This window comes from Buteo buteo, chromosome 24 (genome assembly GCF_964188355.1).
Source record: "Buteo buteo chromosome 24, bButBut1.hap1.1, whole genome shotgun sequence".
NCBI lineage: Eukaryota > Metazoa > Chordata > Aves > Accipitriformes > Accipitridae > Buteo > Buteo buteo.
In genome coordinates this window covers 4,661,163-4,685,594 of record NC_134194.1, presented here as the reverse complement: position 1 = coordinate 4,685,594, position 24,432 = coordinate 4,661,163, and the positions used below count along the sequence as shown (strand labels likewise).

At 40.3% G+C, this 24,432-nt stretch overlaps 1 protein-coding gene across 1 annotated transcript in view; it reads left to right on the top strand.

Moving 5' to 3' along the window:
* The window catches only part of TRPC7 (transient receptor potential cation channel subfamily C member 7), a 197,330-nt gene that overhangs the window by 154,079 nt on the left and 18,819 nt on the right, over nt 1-24,432 (top strand). The window contains exons 5-7 of the mRNA XM_075057097.1: nt 10,890-11,054; nt 16,992-17,208; nt 22,649-22,882. Coding sequence (XP_074913198.1) covers nt 10,890-11,054; nt 16,992-17,208; nt 22,649-22,882 — 616 coding nt within the window. The remainder of the gene's footprint in view (nt 1-10,889; nt 11,055-16,991; nt 17,209-22,648; nt 22,883-24,432) is intronic.

Sequence of the window (24,432 nt, the reverse complement as noted above, 5' to 3'; positions counted from 1 at the left end):
CTGGAAATATAAGGGTAGCACAGGTTTTCCCTGTGTGTGAACTCATTTCTAATTAAGCCAGGGTGTGATTTCTACCTGTGAGAGGCATAGGTACAGAAGCAGGGACAAGTCTGTTTTGGAGTCTTCCCTTGGACAGCCGATAGTGAGAAAATGCAGTTTGTGATGTATTACAATAAAATGATTTTATTGGTGTATATCAGCTTTCCAGAGCCCTTCATATTTTCTGTTCTCATTTTTGTCTGTATTTCTATGCTCCTTTCTTGTCATCCTTTAATGTTGGCAAGGGGCTTATATGCCAACATTTACCTTTAGGTTTAAAGCTGTTGCGTCTCTGTAAGAGGTGACATTCATTATCCTTCTTTCCCAATGTCAGAATTATCATTGCTGTATTCTTTTAATTGCAAGTGTTGAGTGCCCACCTCAGCTTTTTCAGCAGTTCAGTTCATAGCCGTCACAGAGCCAGAGCACCTTTCTCTTTCACGAGTTTTAATTTAATTAAAGACACACAAATTGGGTTTGGAAAAAAAAAAAATTAATAAGAATTAAACAGAACACCAGATGGCTGTGTAAATCCTATTTAATAGAGAGCTAGAACAGGAACTTTTCTCATAACTGTATTATTAATAATTAACATATGGAGGATGCTCCAAACAGAATACTCATGGCCGCATTAGATTACAATTTTTCGCTGCATTGGTCACGCGACTCAGATACTCAAGGGCATGAGAAGTCCCAGCTCTCGTCAACTGCTGCAATAACCTGTGCTCCCCATTCATTTGCTTGGAGGATGCGATTTTACCCTGCCCAATATCTCGTGCACGAAATGCCTTCCAGGGTCCTCCTCACCATTGAATGGGGTCCCACGTGCAGCATTTCCACCCCGCATGGGAGCTAGAGAAGGTTAGTCTCTGAACGGGCAGAAGAGCCAGCCCTGCTCCTGTGGAGGAGACAGCCCTGAGCCTCAAAACATGCAGGAACAGACACTGCCCCAAACACAGGCTGGGGCAGAGCTCAGCTAGCACATCCTTAGGAAGGTTAATGGGAAAAGCTTGGTGTTTGCAAGAGAAGCACGAGAAAATAAGCTGGAGAGTAGAGGGCAGGAGAAGCCGATGGACAACAAGAAATTCTGCAGCTCCTCCCTTTGGAAAGCAAGGAGCATATCTGTGCCGTGTGCCAGGGTGGGTAGCGATGGGTCAGCGAGCTCTGTGTCCTTCCAATTTGCAGTTATCCTGCAAATTCCTGCAATGCCATGCCCTGGGGAGGGACCGCTGCAGGGGAAAGGCAGAGGGGGCACACCGGGGCACGCCGCCCACCGCCTCGCACACGGCCTGTGCGTTAGCCTTGACACGAATGGAAAACTACATTTCAGTAACCCGAACGAAATGTTTCAACTCCGCAGCTTTCAGAGCTGTGTAGGTCACAGAAAATCTCTTGCGGCTGTTTGTCCTTCTTTGGAACAAAATTAAGTTTAGGAATTTCCCATGGGATGAACATTGATCTTGCTATACCCCAATGGTTGTCACGTGCACAGATATGGCTTGAAGCAAGGCAGGGTTATGTTTTGCCATCTAAATGTGAAGCCTCAAGGAGGAGAACTCCTCAAGAAAAAAGGCTTTCAGGCAGTTGGCTTCTGTTTCTGTAATCCCTGGCTAATTTTTTTCCACTCTTTAGTTTCAGGAGTACTTAACTGAGGTCTTGTGGAGTCATTGACAGCTTGGACTGTGGTGGTGGGAAGAAAAGTATCTCTTGTCTCCATCACTGGAGAACCAGTTGATACTGTCCAAATGTAATTTAGTATCTCTGTGAACAGTGGAAACACTGTGGTCATCCTAGACTTTTAAGGTTATCCATGTAATTTTTACATTTTTAATTGCATATTACAGATGTTTTGTCAGAGATTGGAAAGGGAAGGAGTTACTTTTCTTCCTCACAGAAAGTGTTGCTGTGTCTCTGAGTATTTCATTAGCAAGGTTCCTTCCTCCCACTAAAATCTGTGGTTCTGATGATTTCCTTTTGCCCAGATGTTATAATTTTTTTTCTTTCCCAAGATGAATCTCATTTTGTTATTTCCTGCCCATACATCCATCCTCTCAAGACTTGAATGAATCATTTCTCCATCGTGAGTGGTGTTTGCAATATTCCCAATTCACTGTAATATGCAGACTTAATTATTTTCATTTGCAAAGTGCCACAGGGTCTTAGATGTCCATCAAGACATTGACAAGAGAGCACGGGAACACACCAAACCCATTGCGTGGATGTCTGTCACAGATGAAAGGACTTAAAATTACCTTTATTAATAATAAAATTCTCTTAGAAAAGAGCGATTAATATGGTCTGTTATAAACCTGACCTTAGTTGCCCCCAATTTTGGCTTCATCTATCTCCCCATAGGCAGTAGACCTGCTAATGTGCATTTTGAATGGAAAGTCAGATGGGGATGAGTACAACCCCTCAAAAAAATAATAAGATTCAGTATTTCAAGTTACTGAGGGCATTTTCCTAAGCCGTGTTCAGGTTCAGATGTCTGCGTGGGTACTGACCCAGGATGTGTGTGGCTCTCCTGCTTGAGATTATTGTCACACACCTATAGATGTCTACGTATGAGTATGTTTTTGGGGCTCTATACCTCGTGGTGAGACGAGTCTCATCCTATGAGTGAGTCTTTCTCTCCATCAGCTCTGCTGGGAGGAAAGCCATCTACACTGGAGGCATCTGGGTTTGAGCACCAGCCCAGCCTTTCCTCACCACGTAGCCAAGGGAAAATAGTTTACTGACTCTCCTGGGGGAGGGAGAAGCTTTAGCATTTTAAATTTCTCCTTCTCTGCCCACTGTGGTGGGTTTTTTTTAGATACCAAAGGGAGCTTGTTGTTTGGTAGCTTTTTATTGTGGCATGTTTTCAGATGAATAATTAAATAATAAGGATTTCCAAGTGGTTTTGATTCTGCACAGATATGAAAACCCTGGAATGTTAGAGGCTGGGACTTCCAATTCATTTGCTTGTTTTCAGATAAATAATTCAGTGATAAGATTTATTCATACATGTACAAAGAGGACAATGCAGACATTAGCAATAAATCTCTTCAGAAAACATGCAGCCTACTAGAATATGAAATTGAAGTTTTCTCAAGAGCCAACCACCTTATTCACTACCCTATAGAAGAATGCTTAGCAGAAAAAAGAGCCTCTGTCTTTGTCTCAGGGAAGTGAAATGATAAAAAAAAATTAGGCAGAACAAGGTTTAAACTGAAACAATTGAAGAATTTATGTAAACTCTACATTTTCTAGTTATACACCTCAAATATATCAGATGTAATTTTATACCACATGAATTGAAAATGTAACAGAATGGCAAAAAATCCCCTCCATTCCTTCCAGTACTAAGAGGATTATTTTGTGTTTTCACTCAGCACTGGAGAGCATTTCTGTCAATGGGCAACTTGCATTTGAAATGGTCCTGGCAGTTTTATTTACCCCATTATTTTCATTTTCTATTAGACTAATCTGGTTTTATTGGTTTTTATTTTGTGCCTGTTTAACAATACAGTGGCTGGTCAACTCCCATTTCTATCCACATTGCTCAGTCTGATGGGAGTACACCATCTCCTTTACAGAGCTGCACCCCACGGGTGGTTTTGGGCAATTACACAAACATTGGGATGCTCGGATGACCTTCACTGCCTTGGTTCTGTCTTCCTGTCACCTTTGCAAAGTGAGATCCCAATCCTGTTAATGTACTCACTGATTTAGCAGAGAGCAGATCTATCCCAAACAACAGCCTTGCTTTTATAGAGCGGACTGAGTAGCAGGAAAGAGATGTGGTTGTAAACTGTAGCTGTGCTAAGGTTTTAAGTGTTCAGAATCAGAATTTGGGGTTAGATAACTCGGGTCAACCAGGAAGTGGATCCAGATATTGGATTTCCATAAAACTGGGCAATATGTGAGTGCCTTGGGATTTGATGCAACAAAGTATTTTCCCACTGCCAAATGGCTCTAATATAAAAGGTATTTTGGTTCGGAAAGGTGCACGTGAAAGGTTTACAAAAGGTGTAATTTATTAGTAAAACCATAATAAATGCTTCTGGGTTTATGCCTTAAAAGTAACTCAGAGACTGAGGTTGCGCAATTTGTTGGGTTTGGGGTTTTTTCCTGATAATTCCAGCTCATCTGGGCTCTGCCTACATATAGAAACCTTTTCCCTTTGCTACCAGGTTTATAAATGCTGATGTTAGACTCCAGATATCAGGTCTGAATATTCACCAAGACTGTAATAAAGCTCATCTACAGGATGAGCAAGAACCTCATGAATATTTGTGTGATGTCATTAGACAGTCAAATGAAGCCCAGGGACAGAGGGAAAGCTGCAGAAATCCTGAGGGCAGGGACGTTTCCTTGCTTCATGTTCTCTGTGTGTGTCTGCAGCAACTGCAATATCTCCCAGGACCTTTCCTCGTGTAGTGTTTATTTTTATGCAATGGTCACATCCTGTTGAAATGAGTCTTGATCAGTTGAATTTTCTTTCATCCAAGTTGAACAGGGTTCCATGAAATTCTTTTTTGCGTCTGGATGAAGGAATTTGGATCTGCTGATTTACTCTCCCTTGTAAGGTTACTCTGGTGCAAAGTGTTTTAAAAAATGGGCCTGTGGCTATGGATAGAATTTAACTATAATTAGAGCAGGTCTCTTGTGAAAAGGTCACAGTCTCACAGCATGGGTATTTAGATTGGAACTTTACTTATTATTTTTAATTCATAAATAATAGGGCAAGTAGTTTTCTATTTCTTTCTTAAACTTTCTACAGTTTTACTTGCACCTCTTATCAGGCACAACAGCAACCAGTAAGCCAAGTTCCAGCCATATTTACCCTCTGACAACCTCATTTGTCATAGTTTAATAGCACAAGCACTTGCTAAAGGCAGATTTTTTTTTCCACTCTCTGGATCATGAAATATATTATATCCCATCTGCTTCTGTTAAGGTGTCTCAGAATAGTTTCTTCAAAACAAGGGCTCTTTGTTCACTTGGAGGTTCACAGAAGAGTACAAGGTGAAGATAAGAAAAGGCATATGCATATCTTGGCCTTTTCTTGTACTGTGTATTTCCTAGCAAGCTTCAGTAATTTCCACTGAGCTCTGCTGTCTCCTGCTCTGCTTTGGGTGAAATGACTCTGCAAGTAGGTGGGGTTTTTTCCTGGATCAAAACCTGTTCCAACCCATTTTCCACTTTTTTTTTTTCAAGTTTAGGGTTTTTTTCCCAAAAAAGTATGTTTCAGTTCAAGAAAAGTATTTTATTCAGTGTAAATCCAGACTCATTATTTAGGCTTTGAGTCTTACAAATGCTTAAAATATTAAAGGAATCTTCCAAAGTGAGAAGTGGTTTAAAAGCAAAGAAATTATGTTTTGTTTTAATATTTTCATTGCCTTTTTTTTTTTCTGTCGTGAGCACATGGTCATACATTTACCCTTTAATTCTTCTCATCCTCTTTGGTGAAATGGCAGTATATTTTTTACCCTTCAGGGGAAGAGCAGTAATATCCTGCTTCAACCTTTCCCTGAGTTTCTTCCACCCCTGCGGATGTTTGCTGATACTCCCACAGCATCTTCAGCAACCCACTGAAAAAGGGTGATTTCGCATCTCCTTTAATGAAGGTTTCGCTGGGAGAAACATGACGTTACCTACCCAAAAGTGGAGATGGGCAAGCCCAGCTTTCCATCTGGAAAGGACAACAGCGCTGCCCAGCAAATGCCAACTCGCCTTCCAAACCAGGACTGGCAACACCAACACAGCAAGCTCAGCTCAAGTTGTGTTTGTCCGAGAGGTGTATCATGAAGTCTTCTTAATAATACTTATGTACTTTCATCCTTTCAGAGCACACAATGTGTGTGGTTCAGATCCCACCTGGATTTTTCCAAAGTGCGGATCCCTGCAGGAGCACTGCTCCTCCGCTCCCTGGTGAGAGCCCTGGCAAAATGGGAAAAGCCATGTACACAATCCATTTAACGCTCCCCTCATTTTCCCTTGTAATTCAGAGGCATGGGGAGACGATTGACTCAAATGAGTCATCAAAACGGTTTCGGCATTTTCGCTAGGATCTCTGGCATTTGAAGCATTACGCACCCGACCAGGGGTTCCTGTGAGCAGGTGCTGCAGCCTAAAATGTGTTAATCAATGTAGGCTTGCAGAAGTGATGAGCTACATCAAAAGACAAATGTTTAATAATGAACTCAGAAAGGTTGTTCGAAGGACATGAACACAGCTACATGATGGAAAGAAAAATGGCTCATCCCTGCCCCTGCCAGTGTCTCTTGACATTACCAATGTTCTCCTGAAAATCTATTTATGCAGAGCCTTTTCTAGCTCTCACTCGCTGATTAAACACACCGCTGCTCACCTGAACTGCAGCTTTTGTTTGCTGAGGTTTGCCACTGTTTGTTATAAAGCTTACAGCGAAGGGGCGAGCTGGAGAGGCCACAACAGGAGTATCTCCGTGAAAGCAGGGCATTAAAGTCACAGGTTTACGTTGGTAGCTCTGACATGCAGGTTTTTAAAGTGTTTTCACTGTTTCACTGATGAGTTTTTCCTTCCTACCTCAGCCCCTGGCTATATAGCAGAGAGTGCATTAGCAAAGCAAGACGATTCTGTCCGAGTAGTTAATTCTTTTGCCTCAGTGGTAGATTTCTGTACTCGTAAGGGAATTAGAATTATTTCAGTAATAAAAGAGATACTGGGGTTTTTTCTGCACGATTAATTCCAATCATCTGAGGCTGACCTCTGCCTTTTACCTGTCTTGCCATAAGTTTCCTTATTTCTGCTGACAGCATTTTTCTGTCCAAGAGAGATAAATTTTTCCTTTTTTTTTTTTTTTTCCTGTTTGATGTGTGAGCATTGTCTGACACTCAAGAATTTCCTGGGTTTTTGTCACCTGGCTGTAGCTTCTCTGTTATATGCCACAGGATAAGAGAGATGCCCTTCAGGTAGGGACCATGGGGTGTTTTGGATAGAGGGTTTAGGTTTAAACAGTGCATCACCACTGACAGCTTAGGCAACTACAGTGCTAGTACTGAACAGCAGAAGTGACCAGGGTCCTCATCACAGACTCTCTGTGTCCAGTATAATAGAAAATAAAAAATGAAAGTCTCTTTGTTGCAGTGTTTTCTATGGGAAGTAACTTCCTATACAGTTATAGAGATATAAAGGCATTTTATTGTCTGCCTAGTGAAACTCATGCATTTTTAAACAAGTATGCTGAGGAAAAAATCTCCCTCTGTCATGAGAGCTGTAAAGTGCTTTCCCACAATGCATATACATGATAAGCTACGAGAAAGAGCTGTCATACATCAAATTAGATAGCAATGTGGAAAAGTTATCTTTCAATGTGGTATCCGCAATGGAGTCTAAAACATTCTCTTTATTTCTATGTGTAAAACAGTTCCTTTGGGCCCTTTCAATTCCCACTGAAAGCTTCGAGAGATTTTTCCATATTCTAGATAAATACTCATCTCACTCATTTAATCCCCTGTAGCACCCAACAGTGCCTTTTAGAGGTGTCAATACTTTCTTGTGTCTTTCAGTGGCTCTCAAAAATGCCACTTTGGCAGCTTGAGCTGCCTCTTCAGATTAATGTGTGATTTCATTAATTTTTTTTAGCCATTTATAAACTTAAAGAAATGTGTAACTGATAGGCTGGAGGGAAGTACAATTTTCTTCCTAAATCAGAGAGGTATGCATGGTATAAGAAAAAACCACCACAATCTACTGGGGTCCCTGTGCCATGGGACCAGAAAAACTCCCACTGTGGTTTGTGAATGCAGAAGCATTGGAAAACATTTTGCTTGAACTCCCAGATCCCGATGCATTACTTTATCAGCTTGGAGGGGACTTGCTCTGCCTGTAAGATAAAGCACTTAATGCTTTTAAATGGCTTTTTTTGGACCTATGCAATCCCCTTCACTGCCAGGGCTTCCATTTCAATCAGCGATATCTTGCCCTTCTGCACAACCCCAGCCACGCTGGTCTTGTTGCAATGCTTTCTGCCTTTCTCTTCTTCTGGGATGCAGCACAGGAGCAGTCACAGTTTGCTCCTAAAAGCCTCCTAGCCTCATTTTCCAGCACTGAAGAAAGGGAAATAGCATTTAATGGGAATTTTGAAAAAGCATTGCAGCATTTAAGCCTCTGAAATTCAATATACTGTAACACCATTTTTCATTATGCTTTGAAGCATTCTGGTTTGAAGCTTTTGTCTCAAACTCTGTTCTTTTCTGTGCCTACAACACTAAGCAAAGCATTAGTGTGATCTTTAACTTGGTGTCAGTGCCCATTCCCAGAGAAGAGAGAAAGTTAACTGGGTCTGTAATGTCACTGATGAGATCTAAGATCAACTTCCGAAATTTTGATAAAGGTTTGGCATTGTCCACGGGTGACTGTGTATTTCATTAATATCTGATGGATCAAACATAATGGAAAACTCTACTGCTTGCTATAAGCAAATAACAGATCAAAACTCATTCATGCTCTGATCTTTCTTATCCTCATCTTATTTTCCCCTCATTTTTGTAATAATCAGAGTAAGATGAACACCATCAAGGCCCTGTGGCATGCTGCCCATCTTTATTGCCTTGTACAAAATAAATTGTTCCAATGGACTGGGTTTTATGGCAATTCCTTCTCAATTTTCCCATATTTGTATTTTCATTGTAGCTGTTCCAGACAGAGTGAAAAAATGAACAGATTAAAATGTCTGATGAATTCTCTGAAATGCCAACCAGCAAAAGTCTCTGACTGTCTCATTGCCAAGGACAACTGCATTTCTTCATCTGAATCAATTCTCATAATGCAGTGAACAATTCCAAGAGCAGGAGGAAGCCTGGCTGTTGCTTTGGCCCCTCATCTCAGAAGTCTGTACATCAACCACTGTAATTTTCTTTTCCATGAGTTGCTGCGATTGCTGTTGAATTCATCATATCAGAAAAATAAAATTTACAAAGGGAATCAATTCTCTCTCTAGCTTCCTTCCACTTCATCTTTCTGTCCATTTGCCAGAAAGATAATAAGCCCTAGCAGCATTAGCGCAAGCATAAACACTGGGCGTTAGGAAATGCCTCCTTGCAATACTGCTGTCATCACCTTAACCTTAAACTTTAAATGCTCAGAAGCACTAGGACTGATGATTTATAGATGATCTTCTTTGAAACATTTCTTTTTTTGAAAGCAGCTTAAAAGAAAGCATATTAAAATGTTAATATTTCCAGGAAAAAATTCTACAGACAGAAGAGGTTAAAAGTACCTATCAAATTCCTTCACTCTGATTTATTCAGTGGAAGGGGTAAAGTCTTATTTCCTACTTTTTTCTTTTTGAGAAATGCAGACCCCAGAGCCTAATTCATCTGAAGAAGCACATTTTAAATAGCTGCTAATGTGCTGTTAAAGAAGGAAATGCTCTATTCCATGGCAATCCTAATTACTGTGCAAGTGTATTTCATTCTGCACTAGCAATGAACCAATCATTTAAACTCATAGTAACGGTTTTGTTATTATGCAAACATCTAGAAAAGAGTCCATTAAAGTCCCGATTTGATCATCGTTTCATAGACAGTGAAGATGAAAGCACAGTTAGAATTTCCTCTACTTTTCAGTCCCAATAAAACTACAGACTACAGCTGAAATCCCCCCAGGTGGTTGCAACTTAAAGGGCTGAAGCAGGGCAATGGGGCAGCTGCCAGACATGGTTCATGTCCCCCCCGCCAGGCAGGGACCCCAGCAGCCACCAAGTCCCCTGGTAACCTCTGCTTTCCTCCTCTCTTTCTCTCCCCCCTTCATCCTCCCCCTCATCTCCAGAAAGTTCTGCTTTTTGAAATAGCGGAGGGGTTTACATTTCCCTCCTAAGAACATTTATTCAGCCACAAAACTCATAAATGAAACACTCAGGTTTGCTAATGCAATCAGCTGCATTAGCAACATATTTATTTTTCATCTTTTCTTTCAGTTATTTTGCCTTTTAATTATCTTCCTTTGTGATTAAAGACAGTCACATTCTAAATTCAATCACCCTGAAGAACAATATGAAATAAAGAAGTTTAATCTTTTATTATAAAACTCTTCTGTGAGACCCAGTGGTGCTGTAATTTTACCATTAAGAAATTGCCCTTTTCAGTTGTCTGCTGCTTGCCTTTTCTTTTTCCTCTGAACAATAAACTGAAGAAGAGTCTCAGTTACAAATACAAAACATGTACTTTCTGTACCAGAGCACCGCGGCTTTTCCTTCAGCTTTTAAATTTGTCTTTTTTGTCTGATCAGTGAAGAATGAGCTGTCATTTTTTGAAGGGTTCTCTGAGATATAGCATTTAAAGTAGCAAAATACCAGCCAGACCTCTTATAGTTAACAGGAGAAGGAGAACTATGCAGAATGGTTCTCTTTGGGTCCATATGCAGTGAATAGAACAATATCACACTAGTGCTGTGTTGAGCTACTATTTCAATGCCCTATGTCTTTAGCAAGTTATCAGAGGGGCTTTTTTCAGCTTGACATCAAAGTGCCTCTCTTTCTTTTCTGAATCTCAATGTAGACCGTCTTACCTCAAAAGGTAACTTGCCCACAGAGGCACTTTGTCAGTGCTGGCCGCTGGTGGATGTTGGGTTTTGGCCCAGACGGTCTGCTGTCTAGCAAAACTTTTACCAAGAGAAGACAAGAAGCAGAAGTGAAACACGTTTTGCCAGTACCTGGGGATTTTGAGTGCCTGGTTTGCAGTTTTCTGTTTGCGACACCATAAGCAATGTTGGACAACAAAGACGTGCCCTGTCTTGTTCCCCTGGCAAGTTCAGCAGGTTATTCACTGAAACCTCGTCCTCTTCAGACAGTGCTACTGATACTTTTATTTCTCTTTCTCTTACAGTTTGTCGCTCACCCCAACTGCCAGCAGCAATTGCTCACCATGTGGTACGAAAACCTCTCAGGCTTACGGCAGCAATCTATAGCTGTGAAGTTCTTGGCTGTCTTTGGGGTCTCCATTGGCCTGCCCTTCCTCGCCATAGCCTACTGGATCGCTCCCTGCAGCAAGGTACAAACTCAGTAAGGTGCATGGTTTTTATGGTCATTTCTATCCAGGCCCTGGAATGAAGTAACGTATTTTTCTGTAATGCTGTTGGGAAGTGATTCGTGCTATCGTTTAAGATTGCCCCAAAGGAGAGCAAGCTTGAGGTGTTGCTTGATATACACAAACGGAGCTATTGGGCATGGTTTTAGGATCATCTTTCCAGGTAAAAAAGGTGGGGTGGTAGCAGAAGAGGCTGAGACAGCGGGTGACAAGAAAAGAAAAGGGACAAGAAATGGATAGGAGATAACGACATGGGGGGTGGGGTGAAGAAAGAGTAGAAGAAGCTACAAAATGGCAAATAACTAAAACAGCAGAGCTTTGTTGCCCTTTTAGTTAACTCTGATGTTTAAACTCTCGTTCCTTTTCTGTACTTTTTATTGGAGGTTCCTCCCTTCTTCAGGGCTCTTTTCTTCCCTTTCCTTCTTTCTGATCTTGTATTTTTAGTTAGTGGAACATTATTATGGCACAGGTGCCTGAAACTCTGGCAAGCCCCAGGGGACTGCTTAGTGCTGCACAGAAGACTAGTCTTAATCATACAACCTTTATGGTTTTGAGGGAAATGATGATGAAACTTGGAAAACTGCAGTGTACCTAAATACAGCTGTGCTATGTCTCACAGCATCAGACGGAGCAAGAGAGTTTTGCCGAGACCTCGAGGTCAAAGGACCAGAGCCAACCATTAGCTTAGGTAAAAGCTTGAGTTGTCTGTGGTATGAAATCTGTAGTGAGGCTTCCATCCTGAAAGGGTCTGCTCAAACAAGTGGAGATAAGTAGGTGTGTGGCTGAGTGATAAATAGCTTTTTCACTACTCTTGCCACAGAAGAAAGGGATGGCAGGGGAGAAGATCATTTCACATTCAGCAATAGCCAACAACATCATCCATTACGAGGTAGAGGTCTTCAGCAGGAGGCTTATCAGAGGTAATTAAATTTGATCAAAATGACCCTTGGTGCTGGTAGTGTATTCAGTCTTGAAAGCATCTTCTCCCATTTCCTTTGAAAGCCAGTGAGGAATCCTTTCTAAATTTGTCAAGCCCGAGAAATTATAGATCCATGAATGGGTATTAAGGAAAGACTATAATTTGAAAAGATTTATGTTAGTGCGATCAGACAAACCTTTTGAAAACAGTTTTCCAGAACATCTGAGGTAATAAAACATGTTTAAGGCTTGGTGTTCTCCAAAATACCTCCAAGTACTTTCTCTTAGAATAATTAAGAGTGTTACTTCATTTTCTCAAGGTTTGTATCAACACAAAGCCCCACAGCTTTTATGAATACTGGACAGGACTCAGGAGTTTCACGCAGAGAAGTGCGTGTGAAAGCCGGGCTGTGTTGTGGGTGGTTTTGGTTAGGTCGTAGAGGGAATTCGTATGTAGAATTTCCATGTCGATTCCGTTATGTCAGACCTCAGTCTAGCAGGGATTTATGAAGCTGTTTAATTTCCTTCACCTCTGTTGAATGTGCTGGGAGTTGGCACACCAGCCAACAGCAACATTTGTGGTGTATTCTCAGGATTACAGAGGTTGCATTTGAACATAGCTATAGATGGGGAGAACAATTAGACTAGAAATAAGTGGAGAATTGAAATGAAAAGCATAAAAACTAAGGGGAAAAAAACTGAGGCAAAAAATTCAAAATAAATCAGTTTTACAGCAGAAGTAAGAAATGATTGAGAATGTTATTTGGTTTTAATTTCTTGAGGTAGGTGTATTAAAATCAGAAAAAAATGGAGGGAGGGGGACTTACTTACCTTTTCATCGACTGTGATTTCATTACACCAAACCTTTCGTGCATTCTCATTTTAAAATGTCCCTTTCTTTTCACCCCACTTTAGACTATGAAAAACCATATGTAACCCTCTATCATAAAGTCAAATTGAAAGTTCTTTCAGGCAGGAATTGTCTTTTAATGCATGCATTTGCGTTGATCAGAACAATGTAGTCTTGATTTTTGATTGGGGCCTGTGATAGAAATAACTGAATAATGAAGGCATTTTCCCCTGAATTGGTACCTCACCCAAAATCATCATTATTCGGTTCAAAGGCTGAGGGTTGATACATGAGCCGTGTGTCCTCTCACAGTGTTATTGCAGACAATTCTACATAGGCAGCATATCCGCTGAAAGGATGCTGACCTTAACAGACGATTTGCGTGTGATGCTCTGAGCAGCCCGGTTTTGTCCTGGTCAATTTTACAAGTGTTTTGTTTGGTTTTAAGTCATGGAAACAATCTTGATGTTACACAACTGGGTAATGAAATAATTTTTCCATAGTAACAATCAGCTAAGATATTTAACTTAAATCAAATCAGGCCTGTCTTAAAAGCCACATGGATACACAGCCATGAGTCAGTGACTCATTTCTGGACTAAGACAGTGAGAAAAATGAAGGAAATCTCTGCAGTGTGGCATACTTCTTATGGGAGCTATCCTGACCAATACTACTGTGTATCACATTCTTAAGATGTATCGGTCAAATTCTGCAGTTTCACATAGGGTAATAGAGTAATTCATATCTCAGAATAATTCCTTCATTGATGTATCTTGGCAAGGAATATGTTTTCAAGCCTTTACTCTCTAATAGAAGATTTTCTTTAATAAAGCTTTCTGGGGTTAGAATATACCGTGTCAAATACCAGCCTTGAAAATTTGGTAAATAGTATTAACTGGAGTTTGCAACTGAACTCTTTAGTCTTCTTTTGCATTCAGTTGCACAGGGCTGTCTTTATTAAAACCAATTTTAGTGCAAGTTGTTCATTCACCTCTGGATGCAGAAACTGTTGACAAAATCCACGGAGTGTAAGCCCATCCTATCCTGAAATATCTGTGTTGACTCATCCATCTCATGGAAGTCACGCCATGACACTGAAACGAACCGTTGCTTTATATGTTGGTGTCCAAAACTTATTTCACCGGTGATCAAAAGAGAAGATAAGAGATAGAATGGAAAAATTGCACAGTCTGCTGTCCAAAAATATAATGACAAGAGCAAACAGGACTGTTTGGACTGCTTGCAGAACTTCAAGAGGTATTTTCTTCCTTCTCGGGTCGGTTGAAGTGCACATTCAGATATTACAACACTAACAGAGATCATTTATACACAGCTCTCATTGCCTGGGTTGTTCTCTGGCTTTCACGTAGCCATGCTGGGGATTTATGGACTGTAACTCCCGCTGAGACAGACTCAGCATCCATTTAAGCACTGGAACTTTAACGGTTCACTCCACCTAAAGCTGTACCTATACCTTTTTACTCTAGGTCTTTTCCTCCCCTGGTAAGCTACATAAAATTTCTACAACCATATTCTTCATGCTTCTGCCATGAGCATAGTACTGAAAGTAGTAATGGCTTTTTTCTTGATGATGTTTCTATCTTTCTTTGTTCCTGTCTCTTAGAGATTAATTTGCACTTGGAAAACTTTGTTTCAGTATCACATTTTATATGTTTTCATTTTGACACGTCTGCATGTTTCATTATTTTCCTGTAATACAGATAGGATACTAAGTCATGAAATGAGCTATTCTCTTAAGAATGAACCTTTGTATCTACACACTGTCAGTGTCTCTGTCTTAATAGTGAGAGCCAGGCACTTCCTTGCAATCCTGATTTGATGAAAGATGATATTTTCATTTTAAAAAGTAATTGAGAAATTGATACATCCAAGTAGTTACACACCTTGAGTTTAACTTTATCATGTTGCTTGAAAAATGTATCTTACTGTTATAAAGCATTAGGCTGGCTGGAGAAATTAATGCTTCATTGATTTTTTACAGAATATTCTAGTCAACACTTTCACCTCCTGTAGCTCTTAGCTAAAAATCAGATTTCTGAGAAGATACGAAAAGCATCAGCTCAAGAAAAAAATTGTAAGCTTTCTGCAGTAATAGAGGGGATGAAATGCTGATGTAACACTGACTAAATGCAGACTTTTGTTAAATCAGTAGAGAACTAAGTGAAATTACCCACAGAATTCATTTGGTTCTGTAATACATGGGATTATTTCTCTGATAACCGAGGCTGTGCTACTTTAATCTCAGGTCTCTTTTAAGTTTCTATAGATAGCAGAAAAAGTCTAATTATTTGGAGACAACTCAGGGTTCAATAGAAAGTGTTTTTTCTCTTTTAGTGAAATCAGGGTAGAAATGAGTCTTGTAGAGATTGCAAATGCACTTTTAAAAAGCTTTGTTGGGAAGGCCCCATGTACCCATAGTTGTTGTTCCACTTCACTCTTGCAATTTGAGCTCTCTCAGATAAGTGGTACAAGGAAAACATCAGAGATTATTACTGTATGGGACATTGTTCAAACATATCCCATCACCCCATCAGCTCTGTGCTGGAAATATAAATTCTGCTACAAAGTGTAAATCTACCCAATGCCAGTCATAAAAAGCTGTTGAGAACTAACACTACACCAAGGTTTACAGCAGAGGAGTGAACCACCATCACAAGCGTTGGGACTGGTTTTAACACACTTCATTTACTCCTACATCTGCCATAATATTCCTACACAAGATTAAAGAAACTTGGGGTTCGATTCAGTGCAATATCTACCCACTGAAACACATCATTATTGACCTCAGAAAAAAGCAGGCATGATAATAAGGGCTTGGAGATAGATAGAGCAGATATTTTTTTTCATTTTCTTTATTGGAAAGTCTTTCTGGCATTTAGAAACATGCAAATTTTCCAATAGGATTTACTATTCTGTCAACTTCATAAAAGATTTATTTTACATTTTAAAAATTCAGAGAAGAAGAAGAAATAAGAACCAGAATCATAAGGCTTCCTTTAAATTTCTGCTAAACCTAAAGAGCCCAGTTTTTAAAATATTTCCTGCTCTGCAATGACGAGAGCCCTGGGCTCCTTTGAACAAAGCTGCTATTGGAAATAAGGAGGAAAACAAGGAATTTCCTTTTTCAGTCCTTTTTCATATTTCCTATGAAGTTTTATGATCAAGTCAGATACTAAGAAAATTTTGAGTATACCTTGTCATCAAGGGAAATGAATCAAGGAGCAATATACTGCAAAAAAAATCCCATTTGCTTTCGGGGGGGTTGGAAAGGGCACATACAGGCCAGCACTTCCATTGCTGTCCATTGTGTCCAACACCGCAGGCTTCGGTCCTTGCACTCCTAAAAATGCTTTTACTATGACATCTTTCTGGAGTAATGTTGTCTTAGATCACAGAAAATGTAAAATGAAAAAAGTGTTATTTAAATTAATTAACAAAGAAAGCTTTTCAAGGAGAATGGAACAAATATTATCTATAGTGAAGAGATCTGTTGCTCTGATTCTTGGCTTAATGTCTTGAAATAAATCCTTGTGTTCTGGGGGGTGAATCTCCAGCTTTTGTAGTAATTATGAGGGAAGACTATCATACCAAAGCATATTAAAAGCATTACTAAAGAATCTTTAAATGGAAGGCTATTTCCTACACATCATTAATGAACTAAGAATTCAGCATTAATAAAAGATTCTAATATATAACAATGATGTAAGGACAAGAAGTGGGCCCATCATTAGGATTTATATTGACACACACAAGTACATTCATATAACACATATACACATAAACATGTCTCATATAAATGTCCTGTCTCTTCATTTTCCACTTACCATATGGCCAGGACAATTAAATACTATACGTGGGTATAAAGGAGCAATATGAGATACTGCCATGCATAGAAAATTATCCAAAGGGCATAATTTGAACTGCAATGCATAATGTCTAGTAATAGCAAAGAACAACTTGAACAAATCTAAACACCATTTAGTTCAAGATCTAGAATTCATTTCCAAATCCTTTTCACCTTGGGCAAATGGTTCAAACTTTTATAGGAAAAAAACCTTCCAGGAGGTGGATAAGGGAAAAAAATCTTATGTCTTGTGTATGTTTCTTTGCAGTTGGGACGGACCCTCCGAAGTCCTTTCATGAAGTTTGTGGCACATGCAGTTTCTTTCACAATCTTCCTCGGACTGTTAGTAGTGAATGCTTCAGATCGGTTTGAAGGAGTAAAAAATCTCCCCAACGAGACGATCACGGATCATCCAAAACAAATATTTAGAGTCAAAACAACTCAGTTCTCATGGACAGAATTGCTGATCATGAAGTGGGTATTGGGTAAGCAAAACCAAAATATCTACAAGTCCTCCAGGGAAATTCAACATGACTAGGAATAGCATGATAGACAGTGACAAGACAAAGGAAAAAAAACCAAACCAAACACCACCACCCCCCCAACAAACAAACAAAAAACCCCATCTTGAGGCTAAATTAGCAGTTGATGGCAGTATTTTGATTAAAACAAGATCAAAGAAGGCTTTGATCTTGGTCACTGCTTTTGAAAATATTGAGTGGTGCTTAACAAATTCTCACTCTCTTGATTTTCCACTTCCCATGGTGAATGCTAGAGATGTTGTCTGTCTGCCTCTATTGGTTTAATCATTGCATCTTAAAGAAGGTAATATAGTCATACAAACTTACAGCTTCACTACAGGACATTGCTCTATCTAAAGTGAGCAGAAAGAAGTATGTCCATTGGGACATAGGTGACCACCAGCCAGTTTTACTACCCTGCCATGAGATCCTGTTATAATTCACTGAACCTCAGTTTCTTCATCTGCAAAATGGGTATATTGTTACTTACTTTTTCATAATGCACTCTGAGATCTAGTGATGAAAACTGCTAGGTAAATAAGAGTTGGATTTTATGAAATTCATAGTAGGAAATTGTTAATGGTTAGAGGACAGCACAGCACTCAAATCTTTTAAAAGAAATCAAGTTATCCAACAATTATAAAGTAGCGATTCATGTGGATGAATGCTTCAAGTGCAAAAGTAACTCACGTGCACAAGTTAAACTTCAAGGAGTTTTAGGCAATTCAGATGTATTACTTTTCTCATGGGCATAATTCATTCCTGGTAGGTCATCTACCTTGAACCATTAATGTAAACAAGCTCAGAAGGATTTGTTGGGAAACTGAGCTTATCAACTCTGCAGAGTCTTTGTCTACCTCTTCTGTATCTATTTTTACTCACCACCATGATTTTGATTCTTTTCTTGCAGCAAATAATTCCACTGTTCCATAAGTACTGATGGCATTAAACCCCCCCTGAAAAATCGGATAGAGCTGCTCTATCTGATGACTTCCTGGCCACCATTTCTTTGTTCCCTGTCCCCACAATAATCAGAATCCCATACAGGATATTAGGCTAGAAAATACAGAATAGATGCCAGACTGGATAGAGTAAGTCTGTAAGATATATTTTTAAAATGATATTAAAGAAGTTGAACAAGATGATTAGATTTTAGACTAGGTATTCTTTCCTTACAAGCAGTAGGTATCTGTCTGCCCAGTGAGTTCCTGAGAGATGAAGAAGAAAACATTTCATTTAAAGCTAAGGTTTTCACTTTTCTGGGAGAAGAAAGGTGATTCATTGTACAGACTTCTGAATATAATGAGATTTTCTAATGACTGCCTACATCAGCACTGACAATCTTCTCTGGCCATTTTACCTGTCTGCCTACATAAAGCTTCAAATAATGTTTCAGCAACACTAAGGTGCAAGTTTGGTGCATGTGGCCTCCAGACAGCTGACACGGGGGCTTGGGCACTTGTTGAGCCCTATATGTGACCCTGAACTTTAAGGACTGTGAAAGCACTAAGGGTGGTGGACTGCCCAGCCTTTTGGTGCAAAAATCTTATAGGTATTATAAATAAGTAGAAATATAATTAAATAAAAGTAAATGCTATACATAAATATCACAGGTTAAGTTGCCAAGACATGCTTTTCCAAAAAGGCAAATGTAAGTAGACAGTAAGTACATGTTAAAGTATAATGATCTCACTCTTGTGTACTAAATATACATAGCTATATTTAAAACTACTTGGCAACACCTGAAGTTGCTGTCTTCAGACTCAACAGCGTAGGTGTGCTACCTATATTTCGTTTCGTAGTACAATTAAAAAGTATAATTTTATTTATTCTCAGCTTGTAAATCCTTTCCTTCTCTTTCTGTTCTTTCTCTTTTCTCCTTCATACCGTAGCAGAAGTGATGAATGCTGGTGACACATTACTTGTTCCAACCATAGGAGACCATTTTTGAGAAATTAGTTTACAGGTCCCTGATCTTGGTTCTTTTTAGGGGAGAAAATTGGCTGAGTTTTCTGGCTCGCAATGATAAAATTATGACGCATGTTCAGAATAGCATTATTTGAGGATAATGTGATACATTAGCATAGCATAGTATGGCCACAAGTGAGCACAACCTGTGATAGCAGTTCCTGCAGTTAATCTTGCTGGAGATATGAAAATTGATCCACATGCATATATTTTAAGAGAAAACTACCAGAAGGAGAATTTCAGACTGGAATTATGCAAAAAGATACCATTGCCATCTCCTGCTCCCAACTATTTGTAATGCAGGCAAGTAATGGAATAAACCCATGCGGAGGCAATGACCTTCAACCAGGTAAACACTTCATCCTGCTCCAAAAATCCATATCAGACGCTTTACTTTCCATTAGCCTGCACCTCTGAAATGGCTGTAGAGCATCATTGGATCAGCTAGGTAGTGTTAGAAGCCCATTTAACATCGCCATGAGCAGCCAGATAGCATTTTAGGTGGGAGAATGCCTTTTTGGTCTCACTCCTCTTCTTTACGAATGAACATCCAAGGGTTGCAGATTATAAACCTGTGAGCGCAGAGAAATACCATGATGCTCTGAGAGGAGAACTTGCCCTTTTGTACACGGGGCACGGCAATTTCAGCTCACGCACCTATGGCTCGTTGTATGCCTTGGCTGACTCTCCCGCTGTGGCCAGGTCTTCCCACCTCTTGTCTTCAAGTGAGGAAGGCTGGGATTTTCCTCATGAGCAATATGGAGGAAAGCGTGCACTGGAAGCAGGGAGGCTTAATTTAGAGATACAAAATCGCCAGTGCAAAAGCAGCTGAGGTAGCACTTCAGCTCTGAGTAGACACAATCTGAGCACAACTTTCTCTTAATCCATCAGCCTTTGGCAGATCCAGGAAGGCTCAAATGCAGCTCTGCAACATCAGCTGCTCGTGATTTACGTACCGGGCCAGTGGATATAAAAATCTGACAAACTGTTCCTTTTTATGCACAGCTGGTGAACAGCACTTGTTGCACACTTCCATTTTTCTTCCAGACGTGCTGTGCTTGTAGCTTGACTCTTCTTCCCCCGCTGAAACCAGAAATGCCCATCAAGGTGACATTTCTGATTATCCCTGCAGTGGGAGAACAGGCACAAGGGACATGCAGAAGGTGGAGAGTAGAAGTTGCTCATATCCCACCTCTCTGTCCATCAAACTCAGGGAAACTACCTCTCCCAGAGCCATTGGGGGCCTCAGAAACATCACATTGAAATATCATCACATCCTGGCAAATCTGCTTTGCCTAGTTGCCTTTCCTTATTTCTTAGATCCCATCTTACGTCGCAGCCCCTGAATTTTAGCTGCTTTTTCTCTTCTCAGTATTTTTACTTAAGGAGAAGCTTTGAATTACTCTCTCACAATGTATATACAATTACCCAGCAGTACTGACTGAATAATTACTGTAACTTTTCTACTTGTCCTGAATAGACAATTTTCCATATGTATGGATAAAAAATGATTGCCACACAGTTGGCAAAAAGAATGATGTGAATTATAGGCCAATAGTGTGATACTTTCAGGGAGTGATTCTAATTTTAGTCAGTCTACTCAGTTTTAGACATCTCTTACTTCATTAATCTGTGACTTAGGTATATTAAGTGACCAAGATTAGAAAAAAATTTGGATGGGAGAGTTAATATTTAAACCAGAAAAGACATTTCTGGGCATCAGTGAACAAGTGCTTTGGTAGGCAATGTTACCACGCATGTGGTGTTTCCTGAAGTGCTTTGGTACTTTTATTTGACACACATACATAACGTGTAGGGCTAATGTCTCCTCTCTGACACTTCTGGGATACTTTTTTTTGAAGCTAGAAATGTTTCTTTAATATTTCATCCTTGCTCCGGGACAGTTCCTGAGAAACCAATTCTTCCACCTTCTCCCTTAGACTATTTATTATTAAATGTTACTTATGGTGAATGACGGCTTAGAATGAAGTTCCTGCTTTTACTCTGCCAAGCACCCGCAGACTGGAGGAGAAAAGCTGGGAGGCTCCTCTCCTCCCTCCCTCTGGCTCTGCTCAGAGCTCAGCAGACCTCAGGCTCTCTCCCAAGAGATCTATACAGGGCATAACCTATATCAGGCTACATCTCCAAGTACCTGCCTGGAGATCCCAGGGCTCTGGAGGTCACAGGCTAGCTGTGCCTTGGCCAACGGCAGTATCGATAGCTTAGTTTTTCTTTTTCCCTCAAATCCTTCCCTGTGCACAAGGACTGACAGCGGTAGTTCTTCATCCCCCCACCCTCTGGCTAGATTCACACTGGCATGTTTCCTTCCCTATAACCCAGCCTCTTGGGACACCATGTGCTTCCAGGAGTCTCTGAAGTAGCCAGGCAAATGCATTTACATGCCATACCACGAGAGCTTCCAGTAAAGAGGATGGAGAAGAGTTCACAAAAAGGACAAGGTTGCAGGAGGCCACATGGAAATTGGCAGGCACTGCTCCTGCTTGATTAAACGTGAATTTTGCTGCTGCTATGGAAACAGAACTGGGTAAAGTGCAGGAAATATTTATCAGTGGGTTAAATATTCCAATATTTTAGCTATTCAGAAGCAAGATTTTGGCCCTGGAGCCCTGCTGTGATTGAAAATTGGCCAAGTTGGTGAATTTGACCTGAGCTCTTAGCTCCAGTTTGCCCACTGAACTTACCTGTCCTCCCCAGCACTCCCCAGTAGAACATGAATGTCAAAACATTTGAATTTTCTGAGTTTGGTGTTTAGGTTTATCTGTAAGTCTATTGGCAGAAAGATCCTAAATTCAGGCTAAACTCAGTGTTTTCAAAGTGGTAGATCAGATTTTAATGAATGGGAATTCATTATTATTTAATATATAAAACTTTGAGGGCAGAACTTCTGTCTTCTCTTTTCTCTAATCATACTGTATTTACTCCTGGATCCAATTTTCTCTCGTAAAGGTCTGTTTCCATTCTCAAAATGGACCCACCCATTATTTTAGGGAAGGAGGAAAACATGAGCAGAGCAAGCAATACGATCTTCAGTGGCACAGTTTAGCAAGGAGATTTGGGGGACAAGAGAGGAAATCTACATTTTTTCCCAAACAAACAGATCAGCAGTAGGATTTTCTAATGTCTTCGGTATTTCTGAACTGTGCTTTCTCTGACATCACCAGAAATCTACTCTACCATTGACTCATATAGTAAAATTTCGAAATTTCTACCTCATATGAACAAAAGGACATCTAAGCTTAAAGTTTTTAAGAATTTTTAAGAAAAGATGACAAGAGCCATTCTTAAGAAATTCAGTTTAATTGAAGAGTTATTTGCTTCTGTCTTAGAAGCCACTGTTAGCCAGGAAACGTGTCTGTCGGAATAGAAAAAGCACCCTCCGTGTTTGCCGGTTAAACGTGCTCTGGCCTTTCCGCAGGCATGATATGGTCAGAGTGCAAGGAGATCTGGGAAGAGGGTCCGCGCGAATACGTCGTGCATCTCTGGAACCTGCTGGACTTCGGGATGCTGTCCATCTTCGTGGCATCGTTCACCGCCAGGTTCATGGCTTTTCTCAAAGCAACTGAAGCACAACAGTACGTAGATCAGTACGTTCAAGATGATGACCTCAATAATGTCACCCTTCCCCCTGAAGTTGCTTACTTTACTTATGGTAAGATGCTTTTTGCTATCTAATGCTTCCTGTTCTTTTAGGCTAATGTGTGGCAGTGCTGAGAGCAGCTTTCTTTCTGTGATATTTATGTAGTTTTTTTCTAATTAAACCAAATTATTCTTCTCAAATCTACCCATTCCAGCCATCTTCCTAAGCAGTCAGAAAGGAATTGAGATCTGAGCCTCATTCAGTCTCTGATCTTGTGCTAAGGCTACATTCAGGTCAATCACATCCTGACAAAATAGCTTGAGCAACAAATAATCAGGAACTAGGAGTGAGCAGAATATAATTTAAATTACAGACGAATGAACCTGCTTCGTTTTCCAAATGCGAGAGGGGGGAGATATGTGAACAAACATAGGATCTGGAGCTGCATTTCTAACTGTTGGCACACTCTGCATCTTTGTTACATCCGACACCTGTATAATGGAAATAGAAACACCAATTACACCCATAAGCTGCTGCTCCTCCAAGAGAAAAACTTTATTTTTGGAAAGCCTATACCATCTGTAAGTGCTAACATTTGGAAGTGCAAGCAGTAGCACAACCTTGACAACATTATTTTTGATGGCTGAAATGGTTCTTCTTTGATATTCACAAATGAATAGAGCTTTGCACCCCAGTGTGGGGACTGGATTCATTGCATGCCTCTGCAAGCTTTAGATGTACTCCTGAGCAAAATCCACGGGGATTTTGGCTCACGGAGCAGCTGCAGGAGTTAGAAACCTGGGCACAGAGGAGTGCCATTTGCTCCCTAGGGTCATGAGGTAGTTATTCTAGCGAGAGGCTTGGGCTGGAGAGGAAGATCTGGGGCAGCAGACTTCATCCACTGTAGACGTGCACCATTCGGCACCAGAGACACGTGCCCTGAGCCCACACCAGGGTGCACGGCCACATGTTCGCTGGTGGGTCCGTGAGCCGGTCACACCAGCTCAGGTTCTTGGTTGGTGTGTCCCATCTGAAGGTCAGCTTCCCTCTCCCTGCCCAGGCAAGCAAGAGGCCTCCGAGGTGATGCTGTGGTTTGCGTCTAGCTGACCCATTTAAAGTGAGTTCATGGTACAAAGGTGCAGAGGGTCTGGAACAGAATGTCACAACCAGATCCTGTGAATTCCTCCATCTGCTGCTTTTCCTTTCGTTCAGATTACTGAAAATAATGCCTAAGTTTACTGCTATGTCCTTAAAGACGTCACATGTTTTAGCTCTGAGTCACAATCTTTTCATCAAGAAGTTCAGTTGATGCAAGGACACTTATAAGCCATATTAATAACAATGTTCAAATTTTCAGTAGATTAAATAAATGATGCATATCTGGTATCAAGAAGCTTTTTAAAGTAAAAATATTAGAGTGACTGTACTGCAAGAATTGGTTTTAATTTTCAGATGACATGAAGATGATACACTTGATGGTTATATCTGCTTTATCTGAACAGATCCTAACTTTCTTATCTAATGGTAGGGATAGAGATCTCAGTCTCCCTCATGCTTCCTTTCCAAATATTGACACAGTGCCATGTATCCAAATCTATAGCCGAACTCCACTGGGTTGTGGT